We start from the raw sequence: 20703 nt of genomic DNA, 5'->3' as shown, positions 1-20703 counted from the left end.
GATGGCAACCCCACCCGTAGCTAAACTATCCACCCCTCCTCTTCGATTTGCCATCGTCGGCTCGTTCGCGCTTCCATTCCTGGCCAAATACCTTCGCGACCTTTTCCGAAGTCCGTAGTCAGCCTCTGCGTTGCGTCAGGCTTCCTGGATGACGCATAATCCGCGAAATTTAATTTGTTTTCACAGGCGCGAGTCGCTTTTTTGCCGTTGGTAATCGTGTTTGCCAATGGTCGCTCACAGTTTGTCGACATTCGCATCGTTTACTGCCAGCGGAGATAGAGTGAACTTCTTTCGGAAGCCTGGATATGTAGATGTACTAATCACCAGACTTCTCGACATACCATTTAAACCATCGTGCAATGATTTAACGCGTCAAGATAAATTCATCAAAACAATCTACTCTCCGATCGACCAAGAGCTTCCAGCCGATAACGGAATCTCGACGAGCATTGACCTTAAATCCAGACAGAGATAAGAGGCCAATCGAGGGCAAACATCGCGTAACGCGTTCTTTATTTACGCGCCTCCTACGCGTCTTCTTTATCGTTCATCGCTTCCAGCTCCCCAGCAGACGAACCGTCTACGTTGCACCAGGCTGATTATGTACATACGTCAGTGATCGTGCACGGTTAAACATCTCGCGGTACAGCGCGATGCGGTTCGCGTAGGCAGATAAGAGCAAAGTTCTTACGTTAGCAGGAAAGATAACGCGAGTTTCGCCACAACCGGAATCCATCAGCAATGATAACAACGTCGGTAATTGACCGCCGCTGGCGATGACACGGTCGTTAGAGTTAATTAACCCACGCGTTGCTCGTGAGTCGTGACTTTATCGTCTTGGAGGCTTTCGATAAGCGGGAGCTCGGATGAAATCTAGTACAGGAGGTGTTTCGTATAGTTAGATAATATTACGTGAGAAATTTTGAGTTGATGATACGTTAATAGTTAGGATTGTTCGATAAAACAAACCTGAGCAGACTTTGGGGGCCTAAGAAGGGGATCTTCTTGTGAAGGAGTTCCTTTATTTGATAGAAAGAATACTCCTAGATTCTATGCACCAGAGCTTAGTACCATGAGTATTTGAGATTAGCGCACGGCGAGCGTGGGAACTACTGACGCCACTTGCGTTTTCCTATGCCAACTAGTGGCGCCAACTCGCGACTCCTAGTACACTGGAACGTTCCCAGTGCCCAAGCCTACATATGCTAGCTATCAACGACCTCCTGATAAACTCTACAAATCGCGTGTCGGTGTTCAACTATGAATGAATCCGGAAGATAAATGTAGACAACCTCGTATTTCTTTCGCATGGAATTCGCGCGACGTGGTAGAAGGCCTCGCGATCCCGCTAATTGAACCGTCGTATCGGTCGCCTAATTAGCCACGGAGGAGATAAACGGTTCGATCGATGCCACTTTTAACCGGGGGTTGCCTCGAGGCTGAAGGCTGGAGTGGGAATCCGCGGAAAGTGATACGTGACGCTACTCGCGCTTATCTCGACGTTGCAGAAAAACGAATGAATCGTTATCGTTTCGGTACGTAAACACGCGTAGCTAATCGCACATCAGCGTTGTTACGTGCACGACACCATTTTTCTACATTTAACACGTGCTTTGAGGTAGATAGCGAAAAGTGAAATAGATAGAAGTCTGTCTTTGCGAATTAATTCCGGGGAAATGAGTGCAAGTCCTGACTCGTCCTTTCATGCACTGTTTATACACACCTCAAACATTCCGAAAAAATTTATTTCGTTACATGCATGCATGCGTGTTAAAAATGGCAGCGCGTAAAACTGTATGGTACAGCATTTCGTTATGCAACGAAATTATTTTATTTTTTCACTGGTTCATTTTGAAGTTACTTAGGTTTCTTAAGAACTAACAGTACCCTCCAAAATGGTCCCTTAACCAAGCGTCCCCCGGGTCATTTTTAACACGCACATATAACTCTAATAAATACTTCTCAATCCTCGAAATACATATAAACATCGTCTGGGAAGGAAAAGTCTGGGCGTGCCTTCGTTTCCATGCAATTAATTCCCAAAGAAGCGCCCGTAACGAGGAATTCGTTATCCGGCATCGAGTCGCCTCGCCGAGCGCGATGAATAAAGAAGGACTCGGTTCGTGGATCGGCTCGTAAAATTAGCGTCGCGGGACGAGCGAGCGGCTTACGTAAAAATAACTTTTAATAGGCAAGCTTTAACGAACGATGAATCAAGAAAAGCCGTCGGGGCCTCCCTTCTACGTACACAGCTGTCTTCCCTTTAGGGAGAGAGAAAATCCGTGCCGTGGATCGAACTGAAATATTTACAGGCGTTCTCCTAAAAGACCAACCTTCTTACATGAATATACCAGGTGTAGACGTTAATTCTGTGCTGTTACATTCACACATTTATCACTCTAGGTTAAGAGGAAATATTTCATTGCTCTGTTGGAATGTGTGATTAAGGGAGGAGAGTTGGAAAGATGCAGAATTAATTTGTATAAAATAGCTCAAAAAGTTGCCTCTTGGGTTCCCTATATCGTACCTCATCAATTCTCAACATAAAAGGCCCCAATTCTTTGCGCCAACGTTTGTAAAATACAAGGCTATCCTCGGATTCTACATCACACAATGCCCCATCCCGATGTTATCGTATTCTGTTTATCCGTGTTTGTGGACGGAGGGGGGGGGGGGGGTTGCGAAAATTCCTCAACAACGTAATTTCGAAGTTGGTCGCTCGAGGCACGTAGGGGGAGCGTGTACGTGGCAACCGAAATTGCTCTTCGGACTTTTAGCGAGGGAGTTAGAAGAGGCTGCCACGAAGCGCTTCATATACGGAGGAGTAGGGCCATCCAGTAGATCGGTCGACCCGGCCGCGCTGTCTGTCTAAAATGGAACCATAACTCCTTCGAGTTTTAAGACTGATCCCCAGGAAAGTTTATCGATTACGCGTCCGCTCGTATATACAACACGCGATAACCCGGCACGCCTCGTCCATTCCATGGGGAGAGATCGTTAATTCTTGGTATCGACAATGTCGGAGGAAACTCGATTATTCGTTAAGAGCGAGCTGTTAACACGTTGGCTGCCGAGCTAAAACTCGCGAAAATTTGTACAAGCTTGAAATTGTGTCTCGGGACTCCTGAAGATTAGGTAATTTTACATTTGTCTGCCTGTACATTGGCAGCTCTAGAGCTTGAAATCGACGTCCCTGGTCCCGCGAATAAATCCTCATACGTCTGAGACGAGAATAGGAATTGTGTGGGTCCTCAATGCCATTACTGCTGCTACTAGTTGCAAAGCAACAACTCAGCAGCGCGCCAAAGCTGCCAAGTGTTGTCGGAACGTATTCTCTGCTATTACGAGTTCAATTTACCTGCCGATAGCAGCTACTGGTAGCAACGCTATGTCGTTTCTTACGAGCCGAACGAGGACTCTAGGAAATGAAAGACAGGATGGTAAATCGACTGTTTTCTATACGAACAACTTACGTCCAATCGTGTTGGGTCCAGTGGCGTAAAATGCACGAAGCAGTATGTGTAATTAAGATCAATCTTGTTACAATCCGTCCGTGTTGGGACGATAATTATTATTTATTGTTTCTTGTATTAGTTAGGATATCCACGTGGACGATAAATCAATTTAAGGGGAATGTTGGGGGACCGCGCCCGAGTTTTTCCCATTTTTCTTCCACGATCGATATAGTAACTCCCGTAATCGCTTGTCTCGATGGCCTCGTAATTTACGGTTTTGCACCGAAAACAATCGAATGCGCGATAACTGTCGCGTCGTCGAATCTATCGAGCGAGAAGTTTAATATTACGAAACCCGGCACTCGAAAGTCAGGATATCAAGAGCGAAACGATTTTGCCGTTTCCCTAGAAATGCAGGGATTTGGAAGACGATTTGGGGATCGTCGGGCACGATTACCCTCTGGATATTTTTATTTTTTGGAGCGGTCAGGTTCGATTCAATCTCAAACAGAAAATGTAAGGAAGCATTTCGAGAAGCATTTGAGATAATAAGAATTTATTTGGAAACATCGAACTTGACATCTAATTTAGACAAGTTTGTTGAATAGATATAGAGAGTACGAATACTTACGGGATTGACTGTGTATGTCCAAATAATATTCAAGCGTTTCATTATTCGAATATTATTCGACCAAGTATTGGATAAAAATAGTTTGACAAGTTTAAGTCGCCTCCAGCCGCGATTACACGCGAGACGCGTTATTTAAATCTCGTTACACCTCGATCTTCCGGTTATACGAAGACGGGGGTCTGCCACGACACGTTAAAAGGGGATTGCCTCGCGTGTTGCCAAGGGAAAATTAAATTCGCTTGTTCCGTTCGACGCTCGGCTGTCTCGAAAACGCGCCATGTCCCGTAAAATTCTCGCGTAAGAAGAAAGTATCTTTTCCTCGTTTCCTGAAACCAGTTTCTATCGATCGCGAAAGAAAAATGGCTGGCTCGTCGACTTCGGATATTCTTGGAGCCTCCTGCGAACCGCTCAAGAAGTTTTACCTCGTTTCCCCGTTTTGGCTTCTTTGTCGACGGCTCGGGGAGAGGTCGCAGCTATGAAAACTTTTGTTGTTTGTTAGAAATATCGTAAAAAGTCTCGGATGGGAGAGGAGACGTTTGAACGCTTTTCGAACCAGAATACATTATCTCTCTGATACGAATGGGCTGTGACAGTGTTCAGAGAAGGACTTTTAGGACTTTTTAACACAGCTCTGACGAATTGAAACAAGTGGAGCAATAATAAAGGAACTGTCATCGTTTCAATTCGTTTCATCGAGTGGATTCTAACCAGATTTCAGACCTCTGCAAAGGGTTAAATATAGTCGCGCATATTTCCAACGTACGCATCATTTTGGATTCTAAATTTATTCGAAGAAAAAGGACGAACGAAGGTTCCCCTAGCTGAGACCTCCTGGGAGCGAAAACTCGCATCGAAGAGTCAACGCGCGACGATGAAAACGGGAGAAAACGTCGATAAGAGTTATCAGTTTATTCAGTGTATTGGGATAGCGCGCCGGAGAATTAGAAAGCTCGATCCTCACCTCCCTGCAGCTGGGGTTCACCCAGCTCCACGTAGAACAGGGCGTCCTTTTCGTACGAGTCCTCCTCGATTATCGAGAGAGTGATCACCTTTCTGAAAAAGAAAGAAAAAAACATGGTAAAAGGTCGCGTAGACTTGGAGCGCTAATATTCAGGAGGTCGGGACTTTTATCATTCATCAAACTCGTTCGACCAAGCTGTTCAGGCCAACTTTTACTTCCTCGAAGCAGAACTGGAACTTTTATACTGCCATGAAAAAAATACACCCTTTTTATTTAAAAATATGTCAACGTCCATTATATCACAAAAATCTTCAACTTCACCGCTCTCCCCACTTTGCTACGATCTCCGCTCTCCCAAAACATTCAAATCTCCAATTCTCCAACTGCAACGATCAACCGCGCTGTTGAGCTTCATCTCGGAGTGTAAAGTCTACACGGAGTGGATCGCCGTAAGTAAACAGAGATCGCGCGAACGAAGCAACAAAGGTGAGAAAGCTGGGAAAATAGAGAGCTCCCCAGACAATCATCGCCGACGGATATGGCGGGTGGTATCAGCGGGCGTGTTTGCGCGCTAGAGTGTTGATAAGTAGCGACGGATGCGACGCGCGGGGGAGGGGGAGAGGTTCGAATGCACGTCGACGCGATTCGACGTTGTCGGAGCCAGATGGCTCGCTAAATTGATTTGGCAGCTAGTCCGTGTCGATTTGAAATTCAAATTCGAACGTCTAATTTGGCAAAAGGTTGCCGCTAGGGCGTTGAACCTGTCGGTCGTTACTCGATTACCGTGTGTACGCGTAGGGAGGGAGCCTGATCGAAAACCGACTGAACGATCACGTAAATGGGAACACGGCGCGTTATCAAGGTTTCGATGGTGATCCTTATATCTGAAGAATGGGGTGTAGCAGATTCTTTCAAATGGAAAGGATGGGAAAGGAAAGGGTGTTTATGTGTCAGATAGGTAATTATTAGAAACAGCTTACTTGAAGACTGGCTATTATGTATGAATCATGGATATGCGTCGTTCCCACGAATTCTATAACCGCAGATAATCGCGGTTGCTCGAAGGCAAACGTTTTTCCTGAAATAGCTCTGACCTTAGACTCGAAGCTAAGGCGCGACGATTACCTCGACTCCGAGTGCATGGACAGTTCTTATTTACAAAGTCTAACGCGTATATCCCTGATCGATCGATATCCTCTGGTCTTACGCTACCCCCCAGCTGTTATGCTATCAGGGTAGCTGGGAAAGAAGACCCTGTTGAGTTTGACATTAGCAAGCTCGCAAATCCAGGATCGTTAGGAATCGTATTGGATCTAGTTGTTATCGAATAGAGTGATTCTTTATTATATTCGGTAGAGGAGGACCACTCCACTTTAGTAGTTCTATAGAATGTATACACTCAGAGCTAACTAGATTTAACCCAGACCTAAGCAGACTTGACTAGACTTAGCTTAAACCTAAGTATACTTAATCAGAGTTAGCTTAGACCTAAGCAGACCTAACTCAAACTTTCTTATACACCTTCTACTGCAAAAAATATTCCCATAGATCCGTTCGAGTAACACCCAACAGATCTTTCATTTGTTTAAAGCATGAACTCGACTACCCTCGAGTGCCATAAGCATCACACTAATTAATTCATGTGCCACTCATAATGAACACTTGGTGTGCAAGGGTACCAGATTGACATCGACTAAAGATTGGCTCGTGGTAAGGAACTGATCACTTTCTGTAACGCTCAGGGTCGCGAAGATTATCGACAGCCAGTCCAGGAGACAGGGAACTTTGCAATTTCGTTAGCCGTTCCACTGAAGCTATCGACCTGGATCTAAACCATACAATATCGCGAAACCAATATTCCCCGTCACGTGGAACGACGCTCTCACTGGTGCAATTTATGCTGCAAAATTTATAGTTAGAAAGCTGGAAATGGTTAAGGCAAACTCGCTCCTTCGGAGTGCTCGCTGCCGAGCTTCTCCCCCGGGGGATGAGTGTACGTAGGTATCGTTGTTATCCGATCACAATGCGTTCGATTGTCAGTCGATTGAAGCGTACATTAACCTAGTTAGACCTGGTTTAGGTGGTTAGGCGGTTAGTCCCGTGGCTGGGGGCGAGGCAATAATATTCGATGATCTGTTGGGTTGATTGTTTGCCATATTCATTATTGATTTGAAAAGTATAAATATAGACCTAACCAGATATACAGTCGGTCTCGTAAGTATTCGTACCCTTTGTGTCAACTGAAGAAATTTCTCTAAATAAAATGACAGGTTTGATGTTTCCAAATAAATAATAAAAAATTTATTTGGAAACATCAAATCTATCGATCAGTTTAGACAAATGTCTTCGATACACATAAGAGGCACGAATACTTATGGGATCGGCTGTAACTCAAAAATATTTTTATAAATACATTTGAGCAGCAGCTATATGTTCGTATCCAAAACTTACCAACGTTAATTTCGTAATTTGTCAGCACATGTTTTCCGACCTCCCAACATTTCAATCCAACACTGTCCGAAACACGCCAACATTTGCCATTTCGATGTTCCTCCACTGATCGTCGGCTCTCGCGCGGCTGGAATCGAGGTAAAATTCCTATCTCGAGTTTCTGCTACATTTGCGAGTAACGACGATAATATTTCTACCGGCGTCGCGTCCTGTTTACGTTCCTGGCCCGCGATATTTTAATAATATTCTAAGCTCGCGGAACGACGCGCTATGTGGGTCGCGTCGCGACGCGCACACCGTGATACCTACATCATCCCCCAACCCGCGGGAAAAACTGCGTTTTCGGTACTTGGAACGGTTAAAATACGCTGGACGAACGAGAATCTCGCTAATTGTACGATATCACGGGAATTATCCAATTTACTAAAATGTCCGCTGCGCTGGAGGATCATACACGCGAAAACGTTCATATTTTTTGATAGGGGAGGATGTAACTTCTCCGATCACTGCTGCACGTATTTCCCCAATTTATTACTTTCAAATTTGTTAAACATACAGTCAAGTCTCCTTTTTCATTCTTTTTATTGAAATTTACTTTAATAGGCTCGTTAGATGTCCACTGATAATATTCTGTATATCTATCGAAAAAATTTCTCTAAATTAAATGATAGGTTTGATGTGTCCTACTAAATTATTTATAACACGAAACCCATCATTTAATTTAGAAAAGATAATAAATAAAGACCGTTCGCCGTGAAAAGTCCACAATGGTCCACCTCTCGTAACTGTCCTCGCGGTTGTAAGCTCCGTCCCCTCAGGCATGCATGAAGACGCAGCTGCACTATGTCAGGATCCTTGCACTGTATGTACACTAAGCTTCGGAGCTCCTGAAGTAGCGCTTGTACGCGCGGCTGTGCATGATGTATGATCGTCGCGCGTCCACTATGGCCCGCAGTTTCACGCTCGAATGCGTCGTATGTATTTCACACTGTTACGCTCCAAAAAACGACTACCTTTTCCTTCGACTTTCGCGCGACAAAATTGTAATTCTCTTGGGGATTGTTTGTTGCTTATTTTCTAAAAAAACTTCTGGTTATTTATCAGTGGAGTGTCCTACTATTTCGTTGCTATAGTACTCTAATTTAACAACTTTATGGCGGGTTAAATTTTGTCCTGGTAATAGAAGCTCGAGAGTGCGGAATATCTTCTTTGAAAACGTTTCCAGTGCTTGGGGCAGTGTCATTGTTGCCTCCGCGGAAAATATGATGGGAAGCGCAAAGGAAAACGCGAGAACGAACAGGATATCGACATCTGTTGTATTTCCGTAGGCCAAAGTGCTTTTATTAATGCCGTGACAGCCTCTCCGGTACCTCTTATTTGCCCAGAAGGCGAGGGCGCGCTTCAAAAGGCGCAGCGATGCTCTGTGGCTGCTTATCCGTGGCCCTATTATGAACGCAAAAGCCCGTTAATTGGATTCGCTTGCTTAATCGTTGCAGTTCGCTGATCCATAAGGCGGCCGTTTTGTCGCCACGACTGACAGGAAAACGATGTAACGGACCTACCGTTTCTTTCGTATACTCGTCGTCAACGTCACTTTTTCAGACAGTTCATTATCTATCGAACTCGAGGTGCTTGGGGTAGCGAGAGCCAAAGCAGTGAAACACGACGAGTTTACGAGGATAAAATTATAACAACGAACATCCTCGACAGTCTTGAACTATGAAATTCTGAACTACATACAAGTATCGATCAATATAAATATTAGGTTGACTCGTATGTTTTAATGCATTTTAAGACTGCCGTAGAATCCAACGATATTGCTACTTTTTAAATAAGTAAATCTAAACCTTTTAGTTGCACATAAATACCAATCAAAACGTACAACCCAACTTAATATCAACGAAATCAACTACCTAACCATCGAAGTCGTCAGAGATCACTTGGAGAAAACAGAACAAAGCTCGAGAATAATGCAGAAAGCGACGTCTCGTGACCGTTTGAACGCCGCGGAATCGCCACCCTGCCTCTCGAAATGAGAACGAGCAGACCGGCAGCTGCTGAATAATTCTCGCGAGGTTCGCCGTGGTAAGACCGCCGATCTTCGTACGAGTTCCCTTTAAAATTTCAACGTTCGAAAGCTCCGAGAAGCAGGAGCGGCAACCACTTGTGCTTCCTACCCGAAACTCTGGATAAATTTCATTCGCGGTCTGCCATTGCGAATCCGCGTCGTCAAACTCTCGAGGAAGCTCGTTAATTTCGAAACGCGGAACCCCGCCCTTGGAAACTCGCGAAATTTCAATGTCCTGCGATACTCCGCGCGTTAATTAGCCACCCTTTGGGCCTCTTTTCATCGCGATTGAACCGGTTTCTTCGAAGGGAACGCGTCATTGTTCTCCGAATTGTGTTTCAGCAGGGGAACCAAGGATCTTACCGAAGATATTCTGAAAGTTATAAGTACAGGAAAAGTAGAGGAAAATTATAGGAAAGGGGATCAAGGCATTATCCTGACCTTGATAATTAGGGAAAAGTTAGGAACTTTTCTAGGATGCTCTTAAGCTTCATTGAAAATATGACTTTCTTAGGAATGTGATACTGTTTCAATCTCTTTAGAATCTAAGGACATTTGTCCATCGCAAAGCTGAGATACGAATGATACAAACTAGTGGCGCTACAAATAGAGTGCCCCAACCATAGTGCCCCGATTCAAACAATTCTAAAAATGCAAAGATTTTCTTGGTGCCCTGATGAACATGTGTTCGTTGTGGTGTTAATTAAAGCGCGATAACAATACGATCACATTAATGCACAACGTATCGATTAGCCGTGGCCGGGGTTGCAACAACGATTACTTTTCAAAGCGGTTATCTCTGCGGACGTTTCGAAACGACCAGAGTTCGTTAACGTCGTTCGACGCGAGTAGACTGATTAATTGGGTAGCTGGGTGGACGGGTTTATTTAAACGGGAAATTAATTATCGCCGCGGGTATAGGGAAGAGCCCGTGGATAAATACCAAACGCGTGCATTGGTTGGGCTAATCACCCAACGTAGCGCAACATTGTGCGCTCGTTGGCCCAACTCACAGGCTGCAACAAAAATCGAAGGACTTTTTTAAAAAGGGAATCGAGCAACAGCCTTTACGCTGGCAAAAAGTGTTAGAAAATGATGGAAATTATTTCTTTAATAAATAAATCATTTTCGCCAGCAAAATTAGCTCCTCCTGAATGATAGTAACATTGATACTTTGATCTCGAAATCTCGTTAGTGGGGGACCTTTGTCTTTTCTAAACGTGTAAAATTATCGATTCAGCCCAGAGAGGAGCGTTTATCGCGACCGAATCGCGAGATGCTTCTCGGAACGATACTTTTCGCGTCACATTAAAGACGAGGTCGATCGATCGGTGACGTGGCCGTTGTTTTGAAGAAGATTATGGGGCGAGTGCCGGCGAGCTTCGCAGAGTTTACGGATGAAGAGCGCACGTCATGTTAAATAGGGAATCACGCGAAGCACGTGTTAGACTGACGCGTTATAGCAGACTCAAAAATTATATATAAGTCGGCCTTCCATAGGGATTCCTCATTATTTATGTAACTAAAATAAATTTTTCTCTTAACCTCCGCGATACACGTAAATATCTCGCGAAAGGAAAAAGAAGATGTCACATTCGTTTCCGTGGAATCCTAAAGAATTTTTTTTTTGTCTAGACTCGAATGCAAATTCGGAAAGCAATCGACATTCGAAGGCATCCAAGCGCAAAGGTCTCCGCTATCGTCGAAGAAACTTTCTTTCGCAGTATGGATTTATCAATCCATACAAGCGATAGCCGCCTGCGTACAACGAAATCGCGTCCCTGGCGTTTTCTTTCTACTCTCGGTGCCTTCGATTCGAATTGACTCGAAACTGGATTACCACTGAAGTATATTTGAAATCTAACCCATTCGATATCGGTTATGTGAATCCTATCGTAGAATCAACAAGATTTCCTAAAATGGTCCCTTGAGAAACTTTGCGTGGGGCCACTTGTGCCAAGCAAAAGGGAATTCATTCTCAAGGAAGATTTTAATTTTGGGGGCAATTCATCCTGGTCCCTTTAGAGACTGAACGTTCCATCGTTGATCGTTGATGTCGTCAAACGTTAAACTACCGTCGTCGCGGGGACCATTAATTGTCGAGAGACTCGATCCTCGAGCGCGGAATATCGAGTTGGGAAATAATTCTCCGCGCGCTCGTACAATACATTCGCGATGATCCACGATTCGGGACGTAGAATTCGCTTGGTAAATCGGCCGATAAATCCGGCCAGAATTCGCAATAATCGTCGATGCCTAGGAGGGCAGGACAATTTACCGCCCGCGCGACCTATCGATTTTCCCAGTAAAATTAGATCGTCTGATGCGAACAGCGTTGTTCAGACACTGGCTCCACAAAAGCAGTCTCTTTCGACCTTGTCGAGCGCGACCTTTTCATATGTTCTCTCAATCAGCCTTGGTTTGTGAATTATTCAGTCAGTAATCGAAAAATAATACTTAAAACAGTCTTCGATATATCTTCGTGAGAACGTGATCAATGGGGTTGACGAAGCAATGAAAATGAGTACCAACGCGACCCCATTCGGACTACTTTTAAATCTGTCCCATCTACCCCCCTTAAAAAATGTCGAATTAAGTAGAATTTGAAGTAATCCGAATATGGTCGTGTTTGTACTCATTTTCCTAGGGTGAACCTGACCAATCCAATGGTCATAGATATAAGAAAAATTGCAATAGTTAAAAGTTAGTTGGAATCGGATGGAGGAAAGACAGACCGTGAGCTCGCCCCCAGGAAACTTGGCTCCGAATGAAATTCCTCGCTCAACTTACAATTTTCGAGGCCCTTTCGAAGTTTCCGCGCCATCGACGTTTCACCGACCAAGTTTTCCGATTCGGAAAATCTCTTAACGAGCGCTACTGCACGAAAGTCGTTAGAACGCCTCAAAGTCACTTCCACCCCCCGCACCTCTGTTGTCGGCCAATCGACTCCTTCCACGCGCTTCGACGATCTTCGATCGATTAACTCGACGGTAAATGACAAAATGCAAAATTCCCCTCTGAATTTCCTTTTGTGAAATGAAAATTCCCACCTAAATACACCTATCAATGTCAGGAAGTGTCCAAATGTCCTATGCTTTCCCTCCGAGGCTTGGCCTATATGTCCAGCGCGAGTGTGGACGTCCATTCGCGTGTCTCGCGCATCAAGTTATGCGAGAATTTCCAAATATTCGTGGCCCGTTGCGGACGCTGGGAAAGATACGTAACAGTGACGAGAACGCGAAGCACAGCGTGCACCCGGGGATGGCGTCTCGAACAAACAAAAAACAGAAATATAAAGCACGAGCCAGTAAATGGGCCAATAGGACGGGAAGCCCCTGGAATGCATCGTGTTACGCCCCTGCGCACCCTTCGTCCCCCGTCGAGCTCGGGCAACCCCATTTACACCCCGTTTCCTATCTCCGTCGGCTATCTCTCTGTTCCAATGGAAAAGGGCGCAGACATTCCTCGCAGTGTCAGGCAAATTTTATTTTCAAATATACAGCAAGCTCTAGTATTTATAGAAAATTGTATGACATCTGCAAGGCTGATTAGAGGGACACTGCGTTACTTTAACACGTCTTACTAAACGTCTACCAGTGAAAGTTTCCATAAAGAAACATTCTTATACTACTTCTATTACTATACACTCTTTCAACCAACGTCTAGCTTCAGTCAAATCACAAACATCAAACCGAAATTTGCCTTCGGTTTATCCAGTTCGCGTGCAACGTTCTTTTTCTCTTTCGCAGAAAAAGTCATCTGTTTCTATCCCATCCGACACCGACACCGACACCGACACCGCGCGGTATCTTTCACTCGTGGAGAAATTTTTCAACAACCGCGGCGTTCGTGTTACACGACCGCCACGGTGAAACTTTGATCCTTTTAGTTGGTATTCGATTTTTCAGCCGTCGCTGGCAAAGCAAAATACTGACGGAAACACAGCTCCCGCCTGTGCGCCCGTACTTTTTATCGATTCGAGTATTTGCGAGTCACGCGGCGTTCGACTTGCGAGAGATTTGCCGAACGCGAGAAAGGAAATCGACGTCGAGCGTAAGGAGTATCGCGGTGACTCCTGACGAGCTTCAAAGGCTTATTTGTTACCATTCCCCTGGGGTTACAGAAGAGATTTAGAGTGGAAAAAGAAGCTGAGAATAAGCATAGAAGGATAAATTTGTAATTTTTGTGGAGTCGAAAAATTCTGAAAATTTATACCTGAATCGATGCTTGATGAATTGTGAGGATTTTTAAATGCTTAAGTTTCACGAGTTTAAAAGTGCACGAAAAGGTAGCAAAGATCGGGAAATTGATGCATTTTCTGCTTCGAGAAGGCTGCTTGCCGTGTCTGACCCAGAACGGATCCAGCACGGAAGGTCTCTACCTCTACTTCACGGGAAACGTACGTCGTCTGTAAGTGGAACGAACCGATCGTAGGTCAGACGCAGCACGGCACATTGGAGCCAATGATTAATGGACGGACGAAGTCATCCAAGTAGATTTAATTTGTCTTGAAAAGCGTCATTAAACAACCGAGAATTGAAATTGCATGACAATCACGACGAATTCACGGAACTTGAAAAAAGAAAAGGAATTTAAATACTTTTAAACACGAGACAATAATTCAAATAATTCTCCCAGGAGTTTCTTTCGCGAAGAAATAATTTCAAGCGCAAAAGAAATAATTTTCATAGTGCAAATGTGAAAGGGTCAGGGTCGTGCCGGTTTCCTTCCTTATATTAAACTCCCCTTTTTAACAAATTTGCATACGCAGATTGCATCTTTGCACACAAGTCAATACTTCAAGAATTTATTTATCATAGCTCCCTCTCACGAAATACTAAACTCAAGATTAAAACTAGCCTCTAGAATTCATGAAAATACAATTTCAACACAAATCACCCTCGGTACCTCGCAATGTGTGCGCGCGTAACGCGTCTCCGTGATCCGAGTTAATTGTTTTATCGATAATAAGTCGCCGAAGGTGACGGGTCGGGGACAGCAGCTTTCGATTCCCGGCTCGCTTTCATCGCGTAATTTTCTAGTTAATTTGCTCCCGCAACATGTTTTCCACCCAAGACTATGATTGTGCATTATATATTTTTTTTTTAATCGTAGCGTTCTACCCTTGGATCTATTCGCGTACGTTTTTTTTTTTTACGTTACACCTGCGATCGATTCATTGTTGTTTTACATGGGAAATTGCGAGGACTGATGTGTTATTTCTTTTGCAATCGATCGAAGGTCGAACGGGAAACAGGGGCGTCGTTTATCGCTGAAATTACTTTCTCGAGAGGAGATACTCAGAGGGACTCAAAGGAAATAATAATCCGATACAGAGAGATACTTCATTGATTGGTCGATTCATCTTCAATTTAACAGTTTATTTGAAACTAGGTAATCGTGCGTAAGATAGGAGCTTAAACAAATTGTTAAGATATCTGTGAAGGCGATTAAAAATGTTGAGAATTAAATTCGTAACGTATTCGTGAAATATAACAAATAGGATAGTATTATTATCATGGAGATAGTAATATTTCTATATTCTATAATACTATACGAACTCAAAACATTTGAACAGTGATGCTCAAACACTCCACCCCAATTTTATCCAACCATTCAGACACTCGTTAAGTATTCAACAGTAAACTACCCGAATAGTTCGAGATCTAGTGGCGTGCTAGCATTTCTGAAGAAGGTTCCTTTCACCGCCTTTCTTCTAGCCACCGTGCGACGGGTATCGCGTGACCTGGCCACGATTTCTTGCGATTCCAACGAGTAACTCGGCCGCCCTCGACGTCCATTACGCGTGAGCATCGAGCATCGTTCCACGGTCTAATTACTCGGCCCGTGATTGATAATCATCGATCGTGACACGATAACGACCGATTCACACGGCTCCGAGCGGGCCATTCCAGGTTTGTTGGAATCATGCATCGACGACCGAGGTTTACCCAAAGCCCTCGCACGCTAACCGTTTCGCTCGTTGGATCGGCCACTGGACGGTGTATTTAAATTTTCCATTAATCCTACGTGAGCCGAATAATCACATTTTTCGCGGGAAAATTCGGTCGATCTGATTACAGACTTTATCCACGCGGTGATTGCGTGGTTTGCTCTCGAAAATGCTCGGAAGGGTTCGCGATTTTTCTGGTATATATTCGCGAATAAGAAAAATTTCGAAAAATGCTTGCAATGAATGTTATAGAGGATTGAATTTTACATGAAAAAGTTAAGTGAGCTTTTCCTCTAGGTGCTTTAATAAAGTACCCTGTTCATTTTTCGTAAAGCCCCTAAATACTCGGTTGCTCCACCACAGGCGTTATTTTAGCCGCGTTTAAACCACAGAGCAATTTATCCGGACCGTGTAGATCTATCCCTGTTCAGTAATGAGTAACGCTCGCGACCGATAAGCATCGGTGGTTCGCCAAGTACAGAACGGTCGTCCACAATGCATCCTGTAATTACGCATCGCTCGAATCAGATTACACCCCGTCGGAGTTCTCAAAACACTGATACGCGAGGGGACTAACGTTGCTCCCCCATCGACGCTACGGTTTAATCCCGCGCTGAAAATCCGATTAAGGCCAAGAATAAATATCCATCCCTCTCTGGTTTCGGATGAGACGGTCGTTGCACCCCCGCCGTCACCATCCACCGTTCCTGAATCGCATGAAAGCGCATCGAGCGCCTCGATGACTATCCATCGACGCGAGGGGGGAGGGGAACCCCCGAATTACCTAATCTGAAGCTCTTTAGTCGCTAAGAAACCAATTAAGTTCGTCGATAAATCCTGGACGGCCACGGTCTTCGTTGAGTCGAAAATCCTTGCCCAAGTTTTGATCACGTCGGGGTTAGGGATGAGACTATCGGTACGCTAACAGATACTCTTCCAAGATATACTACGTTAGGTTGGTAAGAAATTAATATCGGTTTTCGAACTTTCGTATGATTTTGGCAATGCTCCGTTGATCGATTAGGCAGAGAATAACATTGAAATGGTAAAACATTACGTGGACGTTGCGTAAGAGAGGGATCGAATATTGAAGATAATTTCCGTGGACTCACTCGGTTTGATTGTCTTCGAATGTGAGGGAGCCCTCAGTGTGCAGGTACTGCTTGCCAGGCTTGGCTGTCCCCTCGATGGTGCGATAGGGGACGACTACGCGTCCCCTGGCGCCGCTGTATCTCACCACTCGCAGGGGATACTGTCCCACGCTCTCCACCAGATCGATGTCCCTCTCGGGGAACCCGAACACCCCGCTGTGATCGTCGTCGAGGATCATCACGGTGGCCAGGCTGGGCGACACCAGCATGGCTGGCTGCGAGGCGTTGCTTAGCCTGGAAAGAATTATTCATCACGGTTACTTTCATTTTAATAGCTTTATTACTACAATGCAGAGATTACTTGAGCTACGGGGGCATAGAGGATAACATGGCGAGCTTGATGAGAGAGAGAGAGAGAGAGAGAGAGAGAGATTTCCCCGGAGAAAGGTCCACTTGTGATTCGAAATTCTCCAAAGATGAACAAGATAGGCATCATGATCCAACGTGGCCTAATCGGACGTCACCGAATCCGTACGACAAATGCGCACATTTCAGCGCTGCTTAATTGTATTCTCCTCGACCTGGTTCAGTCTGGTCGTCACGTTGGCTAACGATCTTTCGTTATAGAAACAAAGAAATCGGTGCTACTTCATAATTTCCCCCCTTATCGAGCCCTATTCATCTCGTTTAGCCATGGCACGAACGCTCCCCGTTGATTCGTTTCGCGCCAGACGACCATAATAAACCGCGTATCGCGAGATTGTGGCGATTCAAGGAGAAGCAAACGATCGATGGTACTCAGGCCTGGGTAGATCATTATTTCAAACTGTAAATGGCACAAGGGCTACACTTTATTTCAAATCTTCAAGATATCTATAACGATAAAGTAGTTTACTCCTTGTAGCAAATTATAATAGTAGCACTTAGAAATGGTATTTTCCTTCAATGCCGGTCATTTTTAATTAGTAAAAATGTCCAAAATCAAATCTCATCGAGAACGAAATTCCACGCGAAAAGAGTCTGATAAGCTTCCCCCTAATTTTCTTTAATAAAGACACAACTGGATGAATCCTTCCTCCGGCAAGTTCCAACAATTAATAACTCATCGCCAGACACAAAGCCTCGAGCGCAATTTCGTCATCCGCGATTCATCTTCCTTTATCTCGTAGAATCACTCCTTAAAGTATTTACCAGAGGGAAGACAACGCTCTGTATACACCAGCAGACAAATACTTTGTTCGTGTTTGGACTCTTTCGCGACGCTGCTCTTAAAGACTTCCCTGATCTTGTTTATAAAGCAGAACCAGATTGTTCTACGATATTTCGAGATCCATCTCCTTAACTCGTATTTGTTCGAGCAAATCGATTCATGCGATGATCAAGCGTCTTCGTTTAGGAGAAAACGCGAGCAGATGACAGGTTCGTGCAGGAATCCTTATTTCCCTTCGTTTCCAACGCGTCTCCCTTTAATCGAAGAGGAGATAACGCTCTGGATAGCGCTCTACTTTCTTTGCACATCAGCCGGCGACATCCTGTGCTTTTTCGCCCGTAATCCTGTGCAATCGCTTCCAGGATTGTCAGCCCCTATTTTCCCCCAGCGGAGCGGATCGCAGTGAAATACGTTTCAAGGATTTCCTGGATTTCATCGAGACTGACCCTCGTTTAAGGAGCGTAACGGAAAACAGGACGGGATTGGCTTGTATTGGACGGAATATCGTTAACGGTTCTCGATGAGGGATGCTCTTTGGGTTGTAGACAGATCGATGCAACGATAATCGTTTAGCTTTGGGTGTTTTGGGTGTTCTGCTCGTGGTAGGGGTTCTTAGGAGATTTATTAGAGGGATTCTTTTATCAAGATAGATTCTTCGTGCAAAAAGGGGGCCGAAAAGTCCTCTACTACTTTGCGGTACAAGGCTTCGTTATCTAAATACGAGCACTTTATGTTCGCGGACGTGACTCTTGGCGCGCGTTGTTTACGTTACAATCAGCTGATCGCGCTGACCGCGTGCGCATTTACGTCGACTGGTTTGAGCCTCAGAGCATGTTTTATCATTGTACTGGCAGAATGTTCGCAATTCCTCCAACATTCGACTTGGTGGCTATATCGCTAATCACGGTCGAGGGATCAAAAGAGATCCAAGGATTCGTCCAGTTCGTTCCAAATGGCGCGACCGGAGAGATAGTTCGGTAAAGAGCAATTTTGTCGCTCTTAATCCGAGTGGCCGGGGCACTTGTCTCGAGTGCCCGAGACCCGAGAGTACCGTTGCCATATTCCAGTCCTTATCTTCTTACCAACGCCTCGTGTCAGGTAAGCCCCAGTTCCCATTTCGCGAGGAAACTTGCCCGGATGTTGGAATTAATTCGAAGAAAAAATATCAGCTGAAAGTTACGACGTGAGGATCTTTCTTGATCGTCACTTAATAAAAACATTATTTTCGTAATTCCATGAATAAAACATGGGCTCGCGAAAACTAGGAAATTTGTTTTGGTGGAACTTGGAGACACTTTCTCCAAGAGGTGAACAAATTCTGATTCTATTGTATGAATTGCTTTCTGTTGGAGACTAGACAAAGGTTGATCATTAATTTCTTACTGAACAGAGAACCTTGAAAGCCTAGCCTTGATCCATGGACGAAAAGAATCAACGACGACGAAACGACGATTCCTCGAGAGTCTTTCGACCCTGAGACGTTCTCCAAGTGGATCAGCAATTCTCCATGAACGATTAGTCGACGTTAATTGACGTCTCGACGCGCGTCGAAGACGATGGAGCCGCGAACAAGCGGCGTGTCTCTTTGTGCGTCGAGTTCATTCGATAATGAAATTGCGCACGCCCATTCTGCCCCGTTTAATTGAAAGACGAGCTCTCCCCGACGACGATTATCAATTTATTATCGCAGCGAGCTCGTTAAGCGACGAACGCCGCCACGGTCGAGCCCTCAGGAGTACCTCGAATCCGCTTCCTGTTTACGCGGAGGAACTGGGTCGTTTCGACCGCCTCTTCCGCGAACAGAATCGGTTGGGAGGGGACCAGGCAACGCAAGGAAACGATTTATGGGTTTTTACCAAAATCTTGCGAAACTGACGGGTCTGTCGATAGTATCGCGAGGATGCACTTGTGGCATTTTCGGTGTGCTACGCGATAAAATTCCGTCAGCAGAAATTCGATGGGAAGGGTTAATCCAGACCTAACCTGACTTTGTCCCTACAGGCACGTTTCAGACCTTTCTTAATTTAATATTTTTGAGATTAATAAGATGCAACGCCTTGTTTCACTCAAACCAGACCTCTGTACCAGCTTCAAAACGATGTAAGAAGTCTTTCTATCCCCTAAACGTTTGATAACCAGAATAATCGCGTTCCACTCCTCTGCAAATACAACGTTATCGTAACTCCACGCCCTCCAAAGTCTCCAATAATAAATACCCAATCCTTAAGAGAATACTCTGTGGACCAGAAGAATGAAACGGATTCAGAATTGGCGGATTTCGAGTGGACTCGGCTGTTTCGCGTCTCTTTCAGCGTGCATCCACAGCAATCTCGATGCTCTTTACACTGGATGGTCGTTAAAACAATGCCGCGTTTCTTTTTATTTATCTCTGTTTCGGATGAAAATTGTTCCCCGACCTCGACCCAGTTCCATCAGCTGCGAGAAAACGCGTTTTACGTCCAAGGTTCAATCCGTTTCGCAAAACGACGAAACGTTTTCTAGTAATTTCCACCTCGTAGCGGATCCGCTCTTTCAATTCCCAGGCTGTTTCCACGCGCAATTTTTCAAGGTCCAACCTATCGTCGGATTGTTCCCTTTTCTTTGCCACCGACGACTATTTTCCCCGCATTTCCCCAGATGAGTACAACCGACAGCCACCGATCCGTGCGACTCGATGCGCTTCTGTCGCGGAATTGAACGTTCGATGGCCAAGGGAACGCTTGGCATTGCAAATTCTCGGAGAATGGGAATCTCTTCGTCTAGGTTACATTTTGGTTTCCATTTTATTGCTTTATTCGGTGAGCTAGGAAGAAGGAAGAGTGTGTAAGTGCAGGGAATGTGTGTGTCCACGATAGAAGCTTGGCGGAGTTAATTTATGAATCC

At 44.8% G+C, this 20703-nt stretch overlaps 1 protein-coding gene across 6 annotated transcripts in view; it reads right to left on the bottom strand.

Annotated features, from left to right (window-relative positions):
• Positions 1-20703, bottom strand: part of LOC128879425 (sodium/calcium exchanger 3) — a 64789-nt gene that overhangs the window by 40377 nt on the left and 3709 nt on the right. For all 6 annotated transcript variants that reach the window (XR_008457631.1, XR_008457630.1, XR_008457632.1 and 3 more), the window contains exons 2-3: positions 16632-16904; positions 5048-5139 (exon numbers count right to left, since the gene is read on the bottom strand). Coding sequence is in view for 3 of the 6 variants with exons in the window: in XM_054128545.1 (XP_053984520.1) it covers positions 5048-5139; positions 16632-16904 (365 nt within the window). In the remaining 3 variants the exon portion in view is untranslated. The remainder of the gene's footprint in view (positions 1-5047; positions 5140-16631; positions 16905-20703) is intronic.

The sequence above is a fragment of the Hylaeus volcanicus genome, chromosome 7 (genome assembly GCF_026283585.1).
Source record: "Hylaeus volcanicus isolate JK05 chromosome 7, UHH_iyHylVolc1.0_haploid, whole genome shotgun sequence".
Lineage (NCBI taxonomy): Eukaryota > Metazoa > Arthropoda > Insecta > Hymenoptera > Colletidae > Hylaeus > Hylaeus volcanicus.
Note: the sequence above shows the minus strand (reverse complement) of the source record. Positions and strands in the feature narration are given on the sequence as shown.